The sequence below is a fragment of the Nuphar pumila genome, chromosome 12 (genome assembly GCF_984573655.1).
Source record: "Nuphar pumila chromosome 12, dmNupPumi1.hap1.1, whole genome shotgun sequence".
In the NCBI taxonomy this organism is placed as follows: Eukaryota; Viridiplantae; Streptophyta; class Magnoliopsida; order Nymphaeales; family Nymphaeaceae; genus Nuphar; species Nuphar pumila.
This window is the reverse complement of record NC_143260.1, coordinates 36,430,624-36,446,206: the sequence shown is the minus strand read 5'-3', so window position 1 is coordinate 36,446,206 and position 15,583 is coordinate 36,430,624. Positions and strand designations below refer to the sequence as shown.

The 15,583-nt window shown below is 37.1% G+C and overlaps 1 protein-coding gene across 1 annotated transcript; it reads left to right on the top strand.

The window, feature by feature from the left end:
• The first annotated feature begins 3,498 nt into the window (after positions 1-3,498).
• On the top strand, positions 3,499-13,696 carry LOC149820697 (dnaJ protein ERDJ3B-like). Its single transcript, XM_089983832.1, has 10 exons — positions 3,499-3,808; positions 3,917-4,065; positions 4,180-4,303; positions 5,326-5,437; positions 5,531-5,647; positions 6,352-6,438; positions 9,778-9,837; positions 9,920-9,997; positions 13,026-13,097; positions 13,182-13,696. Exons 1-10 carry the CDS (start codon positions 3,738-3,740, stop codon positions 13,338-13,340), a joined length of 1,029 nt encoding a protein of 342 aa, XP_089839958.1. The 5' UTR covers positions 3,499-3,737; the 3' UTR covers positions 13,341-13,696.
• The last annotated feature ends 1,887 nt before the right edge of the window (positions 13,697-15,583 follow it).

Below are 15,583 nucleotides of genomic sequence, written 5' to 3'. Positions count from 1 at the left end.
TCGTTATTTCTCATAAACTATCAAAAATTTATGGGATTTACACTGCCCCCCTATCTAGTCAAGTTCTAATTGTTAGTTAAGATCTTGTTTTGGCAGTTAGAGGGTGTATGGGGATTTCAGTTAGATTTTTTATTTTTTATTGAAACTGGACATAAACCAAACACTATAAATAGAGGTCTCGGGTCTTCTTTTGAGTATTATGGAATTATTGAATTGGTTTCTCTCTCGACATCCCTCCTTTCTGACATATTCTTCTCTCTCCTATCTTTCTGTTCCCTCTCTAATACACTTTTGATCTGCATGAGGACCAAACCCCCAAGGGTTGGTCGTTCACCTTCATTGAAAGGCCTGAGTTTTTTGAAGTTCCGACCGTGCGGTCTTGCTTTTCCTTGATCTCGTCGGCATTGCTGCATTGCAGATCATGATAGACACCATCTCAGCTTGCTACAAACCTCTCAAATACCACTAAGACCCATCCATTCATAGCCTTAGATTAACTTTTTCCTAATTTCTAGAATCAGAAAATCAAAACTGCACCTTACCGGGTACCTGATTTGCCCATTTTACCTAAACTAAGTTCCCCTAACCTTCTATAACTTTCTCCTCTATCAAACACATGTCCCAGACCTTTCCTCATGTCCCTAGACCTCCTTTGAGTTCGTAGACCAGGTCCTATGAGTTTTGGACCTTTACCCAACTTTGATTTTCCAATCAAGCCCAAACTACACCTACCCCACTAGGTTGATTGGGCTCTCTTAGACCATGTGACCGTTTGACATTATTCACAACCTATCTGTGTATCCTAGACCATATCCAATTGACATAGGGCTCTGCACACATCCCTATATATATTCTTGAATCCCTGGTTTGGACACAAACTCAATCAATCCTGGAGTCACTCACGAAGATTCAATTCATTGGGTCTCCTAAGGCTAGACGTGAACACATACCACACATGATTTGAGATCGAAACACGTGCCTAAAATGGTGATGGAATAAGTTGTTTCCATTAGAAGGCACGATATTGATCCTCGAAGAAACTCTAAGTTACACTACTCCTACAGGGATTACGCTACGAAAGCAGAAGCAATGAAAAATCATGAGAAGTAATGCATACATTTAAGAAAAATAATAACTCAATTCATCCAATTCATCAACTCTCCTTGAGAAACCCCTATAACGAGTATTTATAAGAAAACAAGGGAAACCCTATATCTATTTTGGATCCAAGATAGATCCATTATATGATAAAAATATCAAAATCCAAATAAACAAACTCAAATTATTCTAAATTAAACTGGATCTAAATGGATCTCTTAGGAACCCGAATTGTAGCTGCTTCATTCCTGCATTATTCTCCTTTGGTTGGAGAATTCTATCCCTCAAGTTTGGATCTCTCTTACGCTTCCTCCAATTTTGCTCCAGTTATAGAAAACGACAATCTCTTGCAACTTTTGAGGAATGTAAATCCAAGAACACTCAAGTGTGGATTTGTCTTATTGTTGTTGGGCCCTCCTATCTAGTGGTGAGTCATCGGGGTAGTTGTCACTGGTGTCCACCGAAGTCAGTAGAGGAAAAGGGAGAAGAGGGGTAGTGAACTCCTGCCCCCTTTCTTGAGCACCAGGTGGGTGTGATTGACCCACCGACAGGTTGGCTACCAGACAACCTACCCCCTTTGGTCGCCCCTCAAAGGGAGGGACAGGGTTGGTTGGGATACATTCCCTTGGGTCCCCTTGTGCAAGGAGAGGTAGCGAAGAAAAAAAGTCATTGATGGTGTGGTGACTCAAGACTCGCCACCCTTCAATGGCATCGATGATGGCTACATGATGGACTGTTGTAGATTCATTGTCTAATCAGGCATTGCCAACAAAAGACCCACCAAAACGTTCATGCCACTATTGAGATCTGGGGATCATGACACAACGGATGTTGATGTCGCCGAATCACTCCGTTGATTCAGGTTCATATTGTCGTCCACTATAACATGCATGTTTTTCTTCATCCGAGCATTTGAACGCCGCATGTATTCTTCAAACAACCTTTTTAACCTTAGGAATCTTCAATTTGCCTCCCTTTATCGCTCTTTGCTCATTTGTTGAATCATCATTTATGTCATTTGTTGAGCCCATAAAAAATCTAACAGACGCATGATGTTGTTGGATTCTCGAATTGAGTGCCTTGTGATTGATAAAACTTACAGGATCATTCTTCGAATGAAATTGAGATGATGATCCCTCGTTCTGATACCACTTTGATGCAAATAAAAAAACTTGATTCACGAAGAAACTCTGAGTTACACTACTCTTAAAGAGATTATGTTACGAAAGTAGAAGCAATAAAAAATTAATAAAAATAATGCATAAATTTAAGAAAAATAATAATAACTCAATTCATCAAATTCATCAACTCCCCTTAAGAAACCCTTATAATGAATATTTATAGGGAAACAAGAAAAAACCTAGATCTATTTTTTATTCAAGATGGATCCAATACTTGACAAAAATATCTAAATCTAAATAAACAAACTCAAATAATGTCAAACTAAACTAGATCCAAATGGATCTATTATGAACTTGAATTGTAGTTGCTTCACTCCTGCATTAGATGTCAACGAATCTGATTTGGGTTGGTTAACTAATCAAATTGGAATCCATTTGGTCTAACTCAATCAAGCTGATAAGCTGATAAACGTTGAAGAAAAAAATGGACATGAATTCAACACGCAGTCTTGCATTCAAATTCAAACATGAAACCAAATCAAATTTAATGGATAATCCATATTAATTACATGGAAATAGAGATGTAAGCGGTTCAGATTCAGATCAAATGTGGCAAATACCAGATCCGACTAAACGGATGTTGCCTAAATGGATTCAGACTAAGATGGTGAGAAGCTCGTACCAAATTCTTTTGTTTACATGTATTCAGATTTGGATCCATGAACTCAACATATATGTCAGATTTGATAGCTGAAAACCAAAACATATCCACATCCGATTATAAGCAGATATGGTTCCTGTTTGAGTAAACTAAGCCAGATTCGGCCGAATATCAGATAATATCCGATCCATTTACATCCCTACATGGAAACCGTATTTGATTCACTAATAATCCGGATTCTGCATCATCTTCTCTATCCAACTCCGAATCACAATCCAAATCGAATCAGGTAATATGAGATCAGACCGGATTCAGTAATGCGTTGACCCGAACCGAATCCGTTGTGTATACTTTACGCCTGAGAAGAACGGACCAGATACCGGGTCCATAAACCCGATCCACCCGACACATCTGCGATCCGCCGTGGCGAGGAAGCCATAGTTTTGGCGAGCTTTCAACATTTTTCAAGTACACGTGGCAATCTATCATTCGTTTCAATAACGAAGTCCGCCCTTCCCATTGGCTAGATTTGAAGGAATCCACGTCTACAAAGAAAAGCCGCACCCCTTCCCCCTGGACCAGCGCCAGTATATAAACCCGATCCACCGCCCTCTCTCTCTCTCTCTCTCTTCTCTGCAAATCCAAGGAAGCAAGAAGCGGAGAAAAGCCCTAAATCTTATAATATCGCAATTCTGTTATTTATTGATCGATCCATCCATCGATAGATCGGTCGGTCGCATTCCGTAAACCCTAAATCTACGTAGCGTTCTTCTTTCTTCTTCAGTTTCCTGGTTAGTTTCTCTCCATTCGCTGCGGATTCTGTGTCAGAATTGCGACTTCTTGCTTGGAGTTAAAGAATGGGGATTTTGAAGCCCCTTGTCGCGTTATTCCTATTCGTTTTAGCGTTTACGTTTTCTTCGTTTGCGGGGTAAGAGTTTTGTTCGGTTGATTTTTTTTGGATTTCATTGGTTTCGGTTTCGCGATTTCGACTATTTTTCTAGGGCTAGGGTGTGATTGGGAGGGTTGAACTGTGCAGGAAGAGTTACTACGACGTGCTGCAAGTTCCTCGCGGCGCATCGGAGGAGCAAATTAAGCGCGCGTACCGCAAGCTTGCTTTGAAGTACCATCCAGACAAGAATCCGGGGAATGAAGAGGCTAACAAGAGATTCGCCGAGATTAACAATGGTAGTTTTGGTTATTAGTTATTTTGGTTGGTTTAGTTTGGTGTGAGTGGGTCGGTGAAAATTGGGATCTGCAGATTGCTGATGGGTGTGGTTTTTATCGTTGATGATTTACCAGCATATGAGGTCCTGACGGATCGCGAGAAGAGGGATATCTATGATAGGTATGGTGAGGAGGGCTTGAAACAAAGTGCAGCTGGCGGAGGAAGGGGTGCGACGAGCTTTCAAGACATATTTAGCCAGTAAGTCACACTTTTCTGAAAATCGAATACCCAGATGCATGATATTTTTTTTTCCATTTTAAATCTTGGTTGGATATCGCGAAAGTGATTGGTTGTTTTTTAGAATCGCGACTATATCAGAGGAATATGCAAATTCACTACCAAATTACTCTTAGCCAACACTAGAAACATTCTGCTCTTGTTTACCGTGTATCTGCCTCGAGGGACCAAAATAGGCACATTAAATCGAAAGTAATAAAAACTATTTTGCTGCGTGCTTGAAAGAGTTTGATTCTTAGGTTAGAAATAATTATCAATGGATGAATGAATTCTTTGTTGCTTAAAGTGACATATCACTGAAACAGGTTTGGTTTGAAAGCTTGGAAACGTTGCAGGTTGTGGTAGGAATCTATAGATAAAACAGAGATCCCATTAAATTTCAATTAAGGAACCATCTGATTATTTAACCCCTGCGCCAAAGAACCTAAATAAGTTTGATTAGGATGGAGATGTAGAATACTGATTCTGATAGAACCACCCAATTATTTAACCCTTGCCCCAAAGAACGTAAAGAAGTTTGAGAATGGAGATGCTCCAAAGAGCGAGATGATTATTTTCAATTTGTTCTGCATCAGAAATTTAGGACTGTACTATTTATTTTGCGCCATGGTGGTCTGAAATTAAGGATGAATATAAGGGGATCTTGTTCTTTCATTTGTATTCTGTCTTACTTTTGTGAGTTTTTTGCATTCACTATTAGTGTTTTGTGTTGCTAAGGTAACTGCTGTACCTTCTGTTATGTTTAGAGATTTGTGAGGAGTGGGAATGAATGACCAAATTGAACTAGGTCCTCCTCCTGTACCCTGCAGTGACTTTGGAATATTGGTTGCTAACTTGCTCCTCAGGATTCTTGCTTTGACTCCTCTGGTCCATCATATTTAAACCTGAGCATGACCAGATTGTGTCCTGCCCCTTGACCCAATTTGTCAGTTCATGAAACTTATAACATTCTCCTGACAAACTTTCTGTGCTATTTCTTTTAGATTCTTTGGGGGTGGAACGGCAGAGGAGGAAGAGAAGATTGTGAAAGGGGATGATGTGGTTGTTGAATTGCAGGCAACCCTTGAAGATTTGTACATGGGAGGCACATTAAAGGCATGCTAGATCCTTTTTTCCTGATATATAATTGATCCTTTAAGTTTCTAAATCTCTTACCACTGACAGTACTTTCCCTTCTAATCTTTTCAGGTTTGGAGAGAAAAGAATGTTTTGAAACCAGCCCCTGGTAAAAGGCGATGCAACTGCAGAAATGAGGTCCATCACAAACAAATTGGTCCTGGAATGTTCCAGCAGTTCACAGAGCAGGTACACAACTTCCCTACTATGTTCTTTAGAAATGGCTAACGTTAGTTCTTTTGAAATGGCTGTGAATGTCAGTGTCTGGTTGGCCAATCATATGGATTGTAGCTAATCTTAGTTTTTAACTTCAAATTTGCAACCCTTCCCGATAAACCAAAATTAGTGGCCTTTCTCTTTGCCTCCAATTTCTTGCACTAGCTGTCCAATAGTTGGATTCAGCACAGGACTTGACCTTGTTTGCTTTAAGTCTTCTGTTAAAAATATTGTCTGGAATTCAGAAACATGAATTACTCACCAAAGCTAGTCAACTTGCCCATCCACTGTGGATCTTTGTTGAGTCATATTTTCATGTATCAGGTTCGTGAGTTTCTGAATGTTGGCCTCTCTTAGATAGGACCTGTCCTAAGAGGGGGGGGGGATATCCTACTAAATTAATGGCTGTTTTTCTCTTTTCTTCAGAGCAGGTAAGTGTATCATGTATTTGTACTAGGCTTCAGCATGCTGCTGATGTGAAAGATTGTATATTAATACTGGCAGACACTTGCTGAGTAAATTTGATTTGGTTGTTCGTGTTTCAGCATGTATACACAGACACATGGGATTTCATTTTGTTTACTTTTTAACTTTACATCTGCTTTGATCATGGCTTTAAGTTTGTAAAATAACACAGAGTGCCTTGATCAGAGACTGATAAATGTTCTTCCCTTCAGGTTTGTGAGCAGTGCCCGAATGTAAAATATGAGCGCGAAGGATATTTCATCACTGTTGATATTGAAAAGGGAATGCAAGATGGACAAGTAAGTTTTGTTACTGGATGCTTTGGTAATTTGTTACAACTTCTGTTAGAAAGGAAAATCGATTGGTTTCTCTCATAATAAATATGTGAATGATATGCACACTTATGTCAATATCATTGAATATCCCTGATCTACTTGTACTATAGTTGAAGGTCTTTGATTTCAAATCTATATATTTGGTTGCTCTCTCTCTCTCTATATATATATATATATCATTGAATATCCCTGATCTACTTGTACTATAGTTGAAGGTCTTTGATTTCAAATCTATATATTTGGTTGCTCTCTCTCTCTCTCTATATATATATATATATATACAGCAGCAACACCAACAACAAAGAAAACAAGCTTCTTTTAAGATTTGTCCTTCAATTAGTTTTCTTGGATGTTTATATTTTTGTGGTGAAAAAATGTAAATCTTATAAAAAAGGAGAGCCTTGAGTATGAATAAGAGTGAGGCAAAAGGACAGAGAACTGGTCTGGAATATCACATTCACCTATATAAAAAAAACATTGTTATAAGCCCAAAAGAAAACAGAAAAAAAAAATCAGGACTGTTTATACCAAGGTTGTAAGTATCATATCGTAACCCCTATCGGTCAAGCCCAGAATAAGATACCTATCGTAAAAACTCATAAATAAATAAAAAAAAGCAGAAAAAAACAAAAAAATCAGAAAAAATAAAAAATTTATAAAAAATCATAACACACGAAACAATGATGAAATGCACAAAATGCAACCATAAAATCACATATGAAGCATTTATGTCTCCATGAGCTGCATAAGACATCATCAAAAATCAACTATCTCACAAGAAAAATATAAAATATTAAATATCTTGCAATTTATAACATGTCACAAGACTCATACTTTCATATTTTATAAACAAAAATATTATGGCAATAGTTGCACTCAATTTTCAATCTATTTTCACTCATTACTTAAGTGCTTCATTGTCATGTTGGATCATTTGATGCCATCTTTGTTGGAGGAGTATGAAGCAAGATTTCTACCTTTATAAATCTTTAATTTTTGCATATCCAACTTCACAGTAAGTTGGCAGCACCCCACGAGGTAGAAATTTTTTAAAGAGTAGCTTTGTAATTTTACTCATAATAAAGATTTTTTACCTTAACCATTTTTCTTAAGTGGAAAATTGACCTTAACCAATTTTCTTAAGTGGAAAATTGGTGGAATGCACTTTTTTTTTTCCTTTAACCCACTTCTTTGGGTAAAAAACGGTGAAAATGAACTCTTGATGAAATTACAAAAGCCCTCTCTCCCGGTGTAAAGATCGCCCCCCAAAACGGTCTCACGGCTCCTAGAGTATGTGGAACCTCTCTAGTATGTTCTATTACAAATGAAGGTGTCAGCCCTTAAAAGCTCTTTAAAACCTCAAAACATAAAAACACAATTTTCCCAACTTTAAGTCCACAGGTACCACATCGTACGATATGGCACTGTATCGTACAATACATACGATACACATCCGTATCGAGATATGGGTGTGTATTGTATCGATCTCTTGCATCAATACGATATGTGTCAGCCCTTAAAAGCTCTTTAAAACCTCAAAACATAAAAACACAATTTTCCCAACTTTAAGTCCACAGGTACCACATCGTACGATATGGCACTGTATCGTACAATACATACGATACACATCCGTATCGAGATATGGGTGTGTATTGTATCGATCTCTTGCATCAATACGATATGTATTGTACGATATAGATAACATTGGTTCATACATCGACTTTACCCTTAGGAAAGAAAGAAAAAACCAAGAATACAGTTGGTAAAATAGCAACCTATATAAGAGATTAAAAACCATAAATAGGGCTGAGATAACAAATTTACTGAGGGTTAGAAAAAACTGACGCTGCATGCTTGAGTTATGCCCAAACTAGGTTGTTAACCAACACCATTGGATAATTAGGCTGAGACTAGTCTTTTTGGGCCATGTTGGGTGCTAATTTTGCTTAGATCTAGAATGGTGTGATCCAGGAATTAAACTGTGCAACTTACGGTTCACATATTATGTTGGGTGGATAGGTCCAACTGGATAGATCCCTACATCATGTGCTTGAACATTAGGCCCAAAATCGTCCTGTCCTGCTTCTTGTTTTGGCCTCTTTACTATGATTTGAGTGCAACTGTTCTGTGCTTGCAAGCCTTTTTAGACAATTCATATTCTCAAAGCTTGCTGTTTGCTTGCTAAATGATCTTCATGCATCCAAACTTGTTTTGGGACCATGTGGTCTGTGTGGATCACATTGATATTTGGAAGGATGATATGTTGTCATTGAAGGTGGTAAAACAAGTTTACAGGGTGGGATAAAGAGAATGAACTTGGAAAGTTAGGTAGGGAGGCATCATTCTTATCAGTGTGATGGTTTCCTGTCACTGCCTAAGAAACAATACAATGCAGACCATTCATTGTCAGAAAAACAATGTTGAAATGCATGAAGCTCACAAAACCTAAACTATATAGTTTGTTCTTGTTTCATGATAGGTCATGAGACAAACATAAAGTCTTTCTTATCTAGACATTCTAAAGGCACATGAAGAGTGCATCAAATAAGTTGTAAAGTTACCATTTTTTAACATAATATTCATATTTCACCTTTCTTAAGTTTGCTTATTGTGTATCAACCACTTATGTTATAGCAATTGTCTTAGTTGGTTGCCTTTCTTATTGATTCCGTCTTCCTCATTCTAGACATTTAATCTTCTCTGTTGAATGTGATAGTTGGATTGGTGAAGTTGCACTACCTTAGCTGCTATGTCACACAGACTCTTCTAACAGGGCACTGCACCCGCGTCGCACCCGCACCCATGCGGGTGCGACACTTGGACACAGCTTCCTTTGTGTTAGGTGAAGTCAACTACACTGAGGTCCATTTCTATCCAAAAGTAGATTCAGTTAACCCTAATCAAGTCCGTTTTTATCTATATTATATATATAAATACATAAATGCACACAAATACACAGTGTTAACTTAAAACTGTTGAAAATTATATATATACTTCCTGCACCCCCGCACCCAAGTTTTTTTAAAGTGCCGCATCCGCACCTGTACCTGCATCCGCACCCGCACCTGCACCTATGTGACATAGCTTTAGCTGATGGGTCTCAGATTTGGGCACCATTGGGGGTTATCGGGGGGGGGGGGGGGGGCGAAAAACAAAAGAAAAAAATCTTCTACAACTTTTTGTCCTTAATTTATCTAAATTAAGGTTTTGCTGAAATTTATGGTTTTGAGACTGCAAACTTGTCCTGTGTTGGTTTATGTTACCATATTGAGCTACTAATGATTGGGTTTTGGCTTCTTGCAGGAGATTGTCTTTTACGAGGATGGTGAGCCTATAATAGATGGTGAAGTTGGTGACCTTAAGGTCAGTTTTTTTACTTATCTGCCTGACGGTATATGAATGTGCTTCTGATTGCATGGCAATTTTCTCTTGTTTGTGTCTACAGTTTAGGATTCGAACTGCACCACATGATCGTTTCAGAAGGGAAGGCAATGACCTGCATGTGACTGTCACTATCACCCTGGTAAGTGCTTTTTTCTGTTGGGCTCCTTTATGCTTATTCCCTCCCTTGCTACAGCAGCTATGGTCACAAGGTAAAAAAGGATTCAAGTCAGGAGGCATTTAAGAAGGGGTTCTAACTCAATTGATTTGGTGCCAATAGCTAAAAAGCCTAAAACAAGCAAACTCATGTACTTGTACCTGCATTATTTAAGTAAAAATGAACTACGAAGATTCACCTTTTGTCAAGTTTGGTCTAATTGTTGGTAACCAGTTATGCCATGCCTATTGTCACTGGGTAGTATTATAGCTAGGAGTCAAGAATTACTTGAAAATGGAAAAACTTGAAAAATGTGAGCAGCCTTGTAAATGAGAAACATTAAATGCAGTTAACTACTTAACTCTTCAAGGGACTCACTTTCCAAATGTCAAAGATAGTGATTGAATATTTGAAATCATTTCTTGGAGCATCAGGCTCTTGTTTTCACCAACACATACAGACACAAACAGACATGGAAACACATATGGGAATACAAGTACAGATGCATATGGTGGTTTACCACCTCTGTATTTTTTGACATATAGTTTATAAGTGACAAATGTATCTAAAGTATTTGTGCTTGTTCCTCCTCACTATAGAGTGTAGACCTTCCGATTGGAAGAACTTCTGTATACTTTATCTTTGTTTTTTATATATTTTTTTTGTAGGCATCCCAGACTTTAAGGGCTGGTTTTCGTGAAACATGTAATTCCTTTGACAATGGTTGTCTTATTTTAAGATTAACCAAGTCACAACACATTCTTAAGGTTTTGCTGGTTTCTCCTGCTTGTACATGAAAAGAACTTTTCTTTAAACTATAGGCTTGTGAAAATTTAAACCCACTTTGGTGAGTTTTAAATCGATGAACTCAGTCCCAATAAATAATATAGACAATGGTTCTGTATATTAAGCTTGGAGAATGTTATAGTAGTGTAAGAAAAGAATCCTTTTTAAACGAACTCAGTTCCAATAAATAATATAAACAATGGTCTCTATATTAAGCTTGAAGAATGTGATAGTAGAGTGTAAGAAAAGAATCCTTTAATCTAATTTCTATTTTGCTAGTATGAACTTGTATTTGGAACTCTCATTGTGATGGAACCAACACTTGAAATATGTTCTATGATAAGGCTTAGTGAGGTTGTCCACATGGTTTCTCTTTAATGACTTGAAACCAGTGTTGTAAGTATCACGTCGTATCGTATGAATCATTACTTTGTGAAAAAATGATACGATACACACTTGTAACTCGATACGGGTGTGTATCGTACTTGTATAGGGTGTATCATACGATACACCCTCCTGTGTTGTACGATACTGTATGGCACTATACATATCATTTTTTTTAAATCGTATTTCATAAATTTGGTTATTTTTTTATATAATATGAAAGTATGAATCTTGTGACATTGTTCTTGTGAGATATGCATGCAATATTATCTATGATTCTATATTAGTTGATGTTTGATGTCTTATGTAGCTCATAGAGACATAAATGTGATTTTATGGTTGTATTTTGTGCAATTCATCATTGTTTCTTGTGATGATTTTTTTAGATTTTTTGTTATTTTTCTGATTTTTTTATTTTTTTATTAAAAATTTACGATACGGTGTTACTTTGGCCCGACTGATATGGGTAATGATACAATACTTACAATTGAAACAGTTAAGTATGAATTATGTATTTCTTACAATAAATATAGCAGTTTCCCCCCAAGTATTTGCTGAACTACATGCATTTGTTTTTCCTCATGCATCTTTGAAAAAGTCAAGTTTCTTTAGGTTATCTGAAGCTCTAATCAACACCATACTTGCATCACTGGTTTATGGAAACCTTCTGCAATATACTACTGCTTATTACATAGAGATAAATACCACCCTCTGGCATACGTACGGACAAGTATCCCTAAAATTTTCCATCGTTTTGCATATGCCCCTTTGGACATCCCCATTATACTTCCCTATGGTAAATGTAAGTTGGGCATTGTTAGGACAGACAACCATTATACTAAAACATAACAATGGTCATTGAAACAGTCGTGACCATCAAGTACTAATTCAAATCTTACATCTCAGATTGGCTTCGGATAGTATGGCAATAAGCTTCAGCTTGTTAACAGCAATAATGGGTTAATTGTTTACCCAGCATTCTCATCAGTTCCCGCCAACTATCCTATAAACCGAACATAAAGATAAAAATTATGCACATGGCAGGCGGCACTGGTCTCATTGCATTTAGACAAATAAACATCTCTGATCTCTAGTATCAGTAAAGGACAAATGACCCTATATTTTCAAAACATATTTCAAATGGCCCACCAGATTAAATCCTGTTAATTACATGGATCAAACCCCTTAAACTAGGATAAAAAATTAATGCATTGGGCCCTTCAAATTTTAAACAATTATATGCTACAGTTTGACTGTTTATCTATGTATAGCTTTTTGTGGTTTATTCTACAATGCAGGTGAATGCATCACAGAAGCGTGTTTCATGCATGCCTAAATAATATTATGATCTATATGCAAATGGCTTTAATGTAGCTTATGGAACCTTTCAGCTTGCTAAATGTATGGACTTTTTTTCACAAAAAAATAAATTAATAACTAGACTTGTATATGTAATAGAAATAAAAGTTATGATAGAAACAAAAGATGGATAAAATGCACACAAAAGAAACAAACTGATGAGAAATAAATATATTTATTTCTGTAATTGATTGTCATTCCTTACGGAATTTTTGAATGTATTCATCATCCAGTGCTCACTTCAAAGCATATCATTGATCTGCTCTATTGAATAAGCAGTTTAGTTGAATAGGATTTCACGGGGTGTGAGGCATGCAGTTGGTTTTGTATATTAACCACTTCAACTATACAGACTGTTGCTTTGATGTTTTGTACTTATTCATTAGCTTCTTGCATATCTATAGATATCTCTTCTGCTAGTTTCATGGTACTCTGGCTTGTTTTGTTCTCTGATTTGGGTTATTGGTTCTTGCATCTTGTTCAGCTCCAAGCTCTTGTTGGCTTCGAGAAGACCATCAAACACTTGGACGAACACCCGGTGGAAATTGGAACAAAGGTGAGAAAATCTCTAGTTACAATTGTTATTTAGCATGCTCTGCTGTTTTAGTCGTTACCTTCATTGAAACTTAAAATATTTCAGGGAATAACCAGACCGAAAGAGGTCAGGAAACTCAAAGGGGAAGGCATGCCTTTGCATATGAGCTCAAAGAAGGGAGATTTGTATGTAACCTATGAGGTTCTTTTCCCGACTTCGCTTACGGAGGACCAGAAGGCAAAGATCAAGTCAATTCTTTCCTAGACATTGAGTCCTGGATTACTCCCACTGTAGCATGCTGAGGATGTAGGAAAGCTCTTCCATTTGGTTTCACAAATACCAATTTTGTTGAAGGGGTGAGGTTGCTTTAATTAGCTGTCTTCCCTTCCGGTTGTGGCCTTCCTGGTTTGGCTGATTAGAAAACAAAGAGAAGTACAAAATTCCGTTGTGCAAATTTGAGATGCCTAATTCTTCTTTCCTTTGTTAGCACAGCTTTCCTTGTTGATGCATGGGGTTCCTGCAAAATTCTAATTTTATGATAGAACTGGTAAACACCCACATGATACGATAATTATTTGGTTATTCCTTATATTAACTGATCTGCTTCTTAGGTTGTGTAATTGTTGTTCACTTGTGAACCTGGTTGCTTGTTTATCTCTTCAGTACTTCACATCAAGAACTATGCTCTGTTTCATTCCATGCCAGTTAACAATTCACTAAAATTATTGGCAACTGGATCTATATGGATGATTCGCTTCAAATCTGGTTTGGTGGTGCCTGCCTTGATCTAGGCTTCACAGAATAAACTGCTTCACTGGCAAGTTAAAACCGATCTTAACGCTTTTTAGCTTCTCTATGCTTTGCCTTTCAAAGAGCTAAATGGCAAGTTTGGCTTCACACGAAGCAAGGCCACAATCATGAACTGCTTAGTCTGTATTTTGTAGTAGGAAGCATAGGGAGATATGTCTAATTTTCGTTTCTAACAGCTTGTTAATTGGTAAAATAATATTAAAAAAGAAAATGACTGATAAATTTGATGTGTTTTCTCAAATGCCTAACAAATTTTGAAATCCGTTGGATGACCAATTTTACGGGTTCTTATTTTTTTAAGACATTTTTACCCTTAGCACGATCGGATCTCTCAATTTTTGCATGTTACATCTCAACACTTTTAGTTTTATTTTGGTGGTTGCTAAAGTTTGCCTTTATATGTGAAATTCACGTACTCTCTCATGTTGATTTATAGAGATGCAAAATTTTGTTTTAGCATGTGAATTTAAACATATTGTGCAAATTTGTTTAAATTGCGAGCAAAAAAGTGTGCTTCATTATGCGAATCTACTTTGATGGGATGTAAAGTAGTCATTGTGTGATTTCTGGGAACATATTGTGCAAATTTGTTTTTAATGAGATTTAGCGATATCGAGAAAGCATTGCGACGTAACACCCCAAAATTGAGAGATTTGCTGCTAAAGGTAAAAAGGTCCTAAAAAGTCAAGAACTTGCAAAATTGGTCATGAGACGGATCTCAAAATTTGTGAGGCATTTTAAGAAAACACATCAAATTTTGTCATATAGTATGGTCATTTTTTGTTTAAAAAAGTAATAAATAAATAAATTAAAACCTTAAAAAAGGATGCAAAAATTAAATGCGGAGATCTTTTATAGCAATATGCCATTTGGCATTGCCTTTACTTGGTCGAAATATGCATCTTTTTTGGTGTAATATTGCAAAGTATAGATTTTGGATGCATTTTGTCCCATGAAATATGAACACGGAAAAATTACTGCTTATTAAGTCTATGAACTTATGTCAGAAGGATGCAGCTGCGGATACATGGCTGGTTATCTATGTGGTTATCGGGGTCCTGAAGCTGGAGGCCCAGGATCGAATCAGCTCAAGAGAAGTTGAGGCCCTAGGCATATTTCATTGGAGGCCAATATTTCTTGATATATATATATATTTTTATTGGAGGCCCTCAACATGTGAAATATAAGCATCATATTATTTTTTTCATTTGAAGCCCTAGGGGGGTGCCCTGGATTGAATCCTGATGGTAAATGGGGGCTGCCGTCGCTTTATCACGATTTGGGCATGTCAGGCTGGTGGTTGTGTCTTCAACCCCGAGTTTTACCTTGCAGGGAGAAGGGCCCATTAAATGACCTGGTTGTCGTAAAGGGTTTTCCTTTGCCATAAAAAAACTATATTTATAAAGTTATTAGCTTGTCCTACATAGCCATGGAATTTAGAAATTCACATCTTTTGAGTGAATGCTTTTACAGCTTGTATGACATATTTAAAACTATTCTGATTTTTTTTTTTAAAAGCAAGCTAGGGTTAGGCAGACCCCTACAAGTATCATTAAATCATAGTAACTAAATGGTATCATACATTTCCTTTTCAGGGTTCCAGTCTTGGGGGTGATCCTTGTGTGGAATTTCATAAGGAGGCCGATCACTTTCTTTTGGAATGGGAAAGGGGGAGGCGCACAAGAGAGATCACCCTC

Coding starts and splice junctions, on each gene's coding strand:
- LOC149820697 (XM_089983832.1), top strand. CDS start 3,738: ATGGGGATTTTGAAGCCCCTTGTCGCGTTATTCCTATTCGTTTTAGCG. Junction 5,648..6,351: donor TCCAGCAGTTCACAGAGCAG/GTACACAACTTC, acceptor TCTTCCCTTCAG/GTTTGTGAGCAGTGCCCGAA. Junction 13,098..13,181: donor CGGTGGAAATTGGAACAAAG/GTGAGAAAATCT, acceptor AAAATATTTCAG/GGAATAACCAGACCGAAAGA.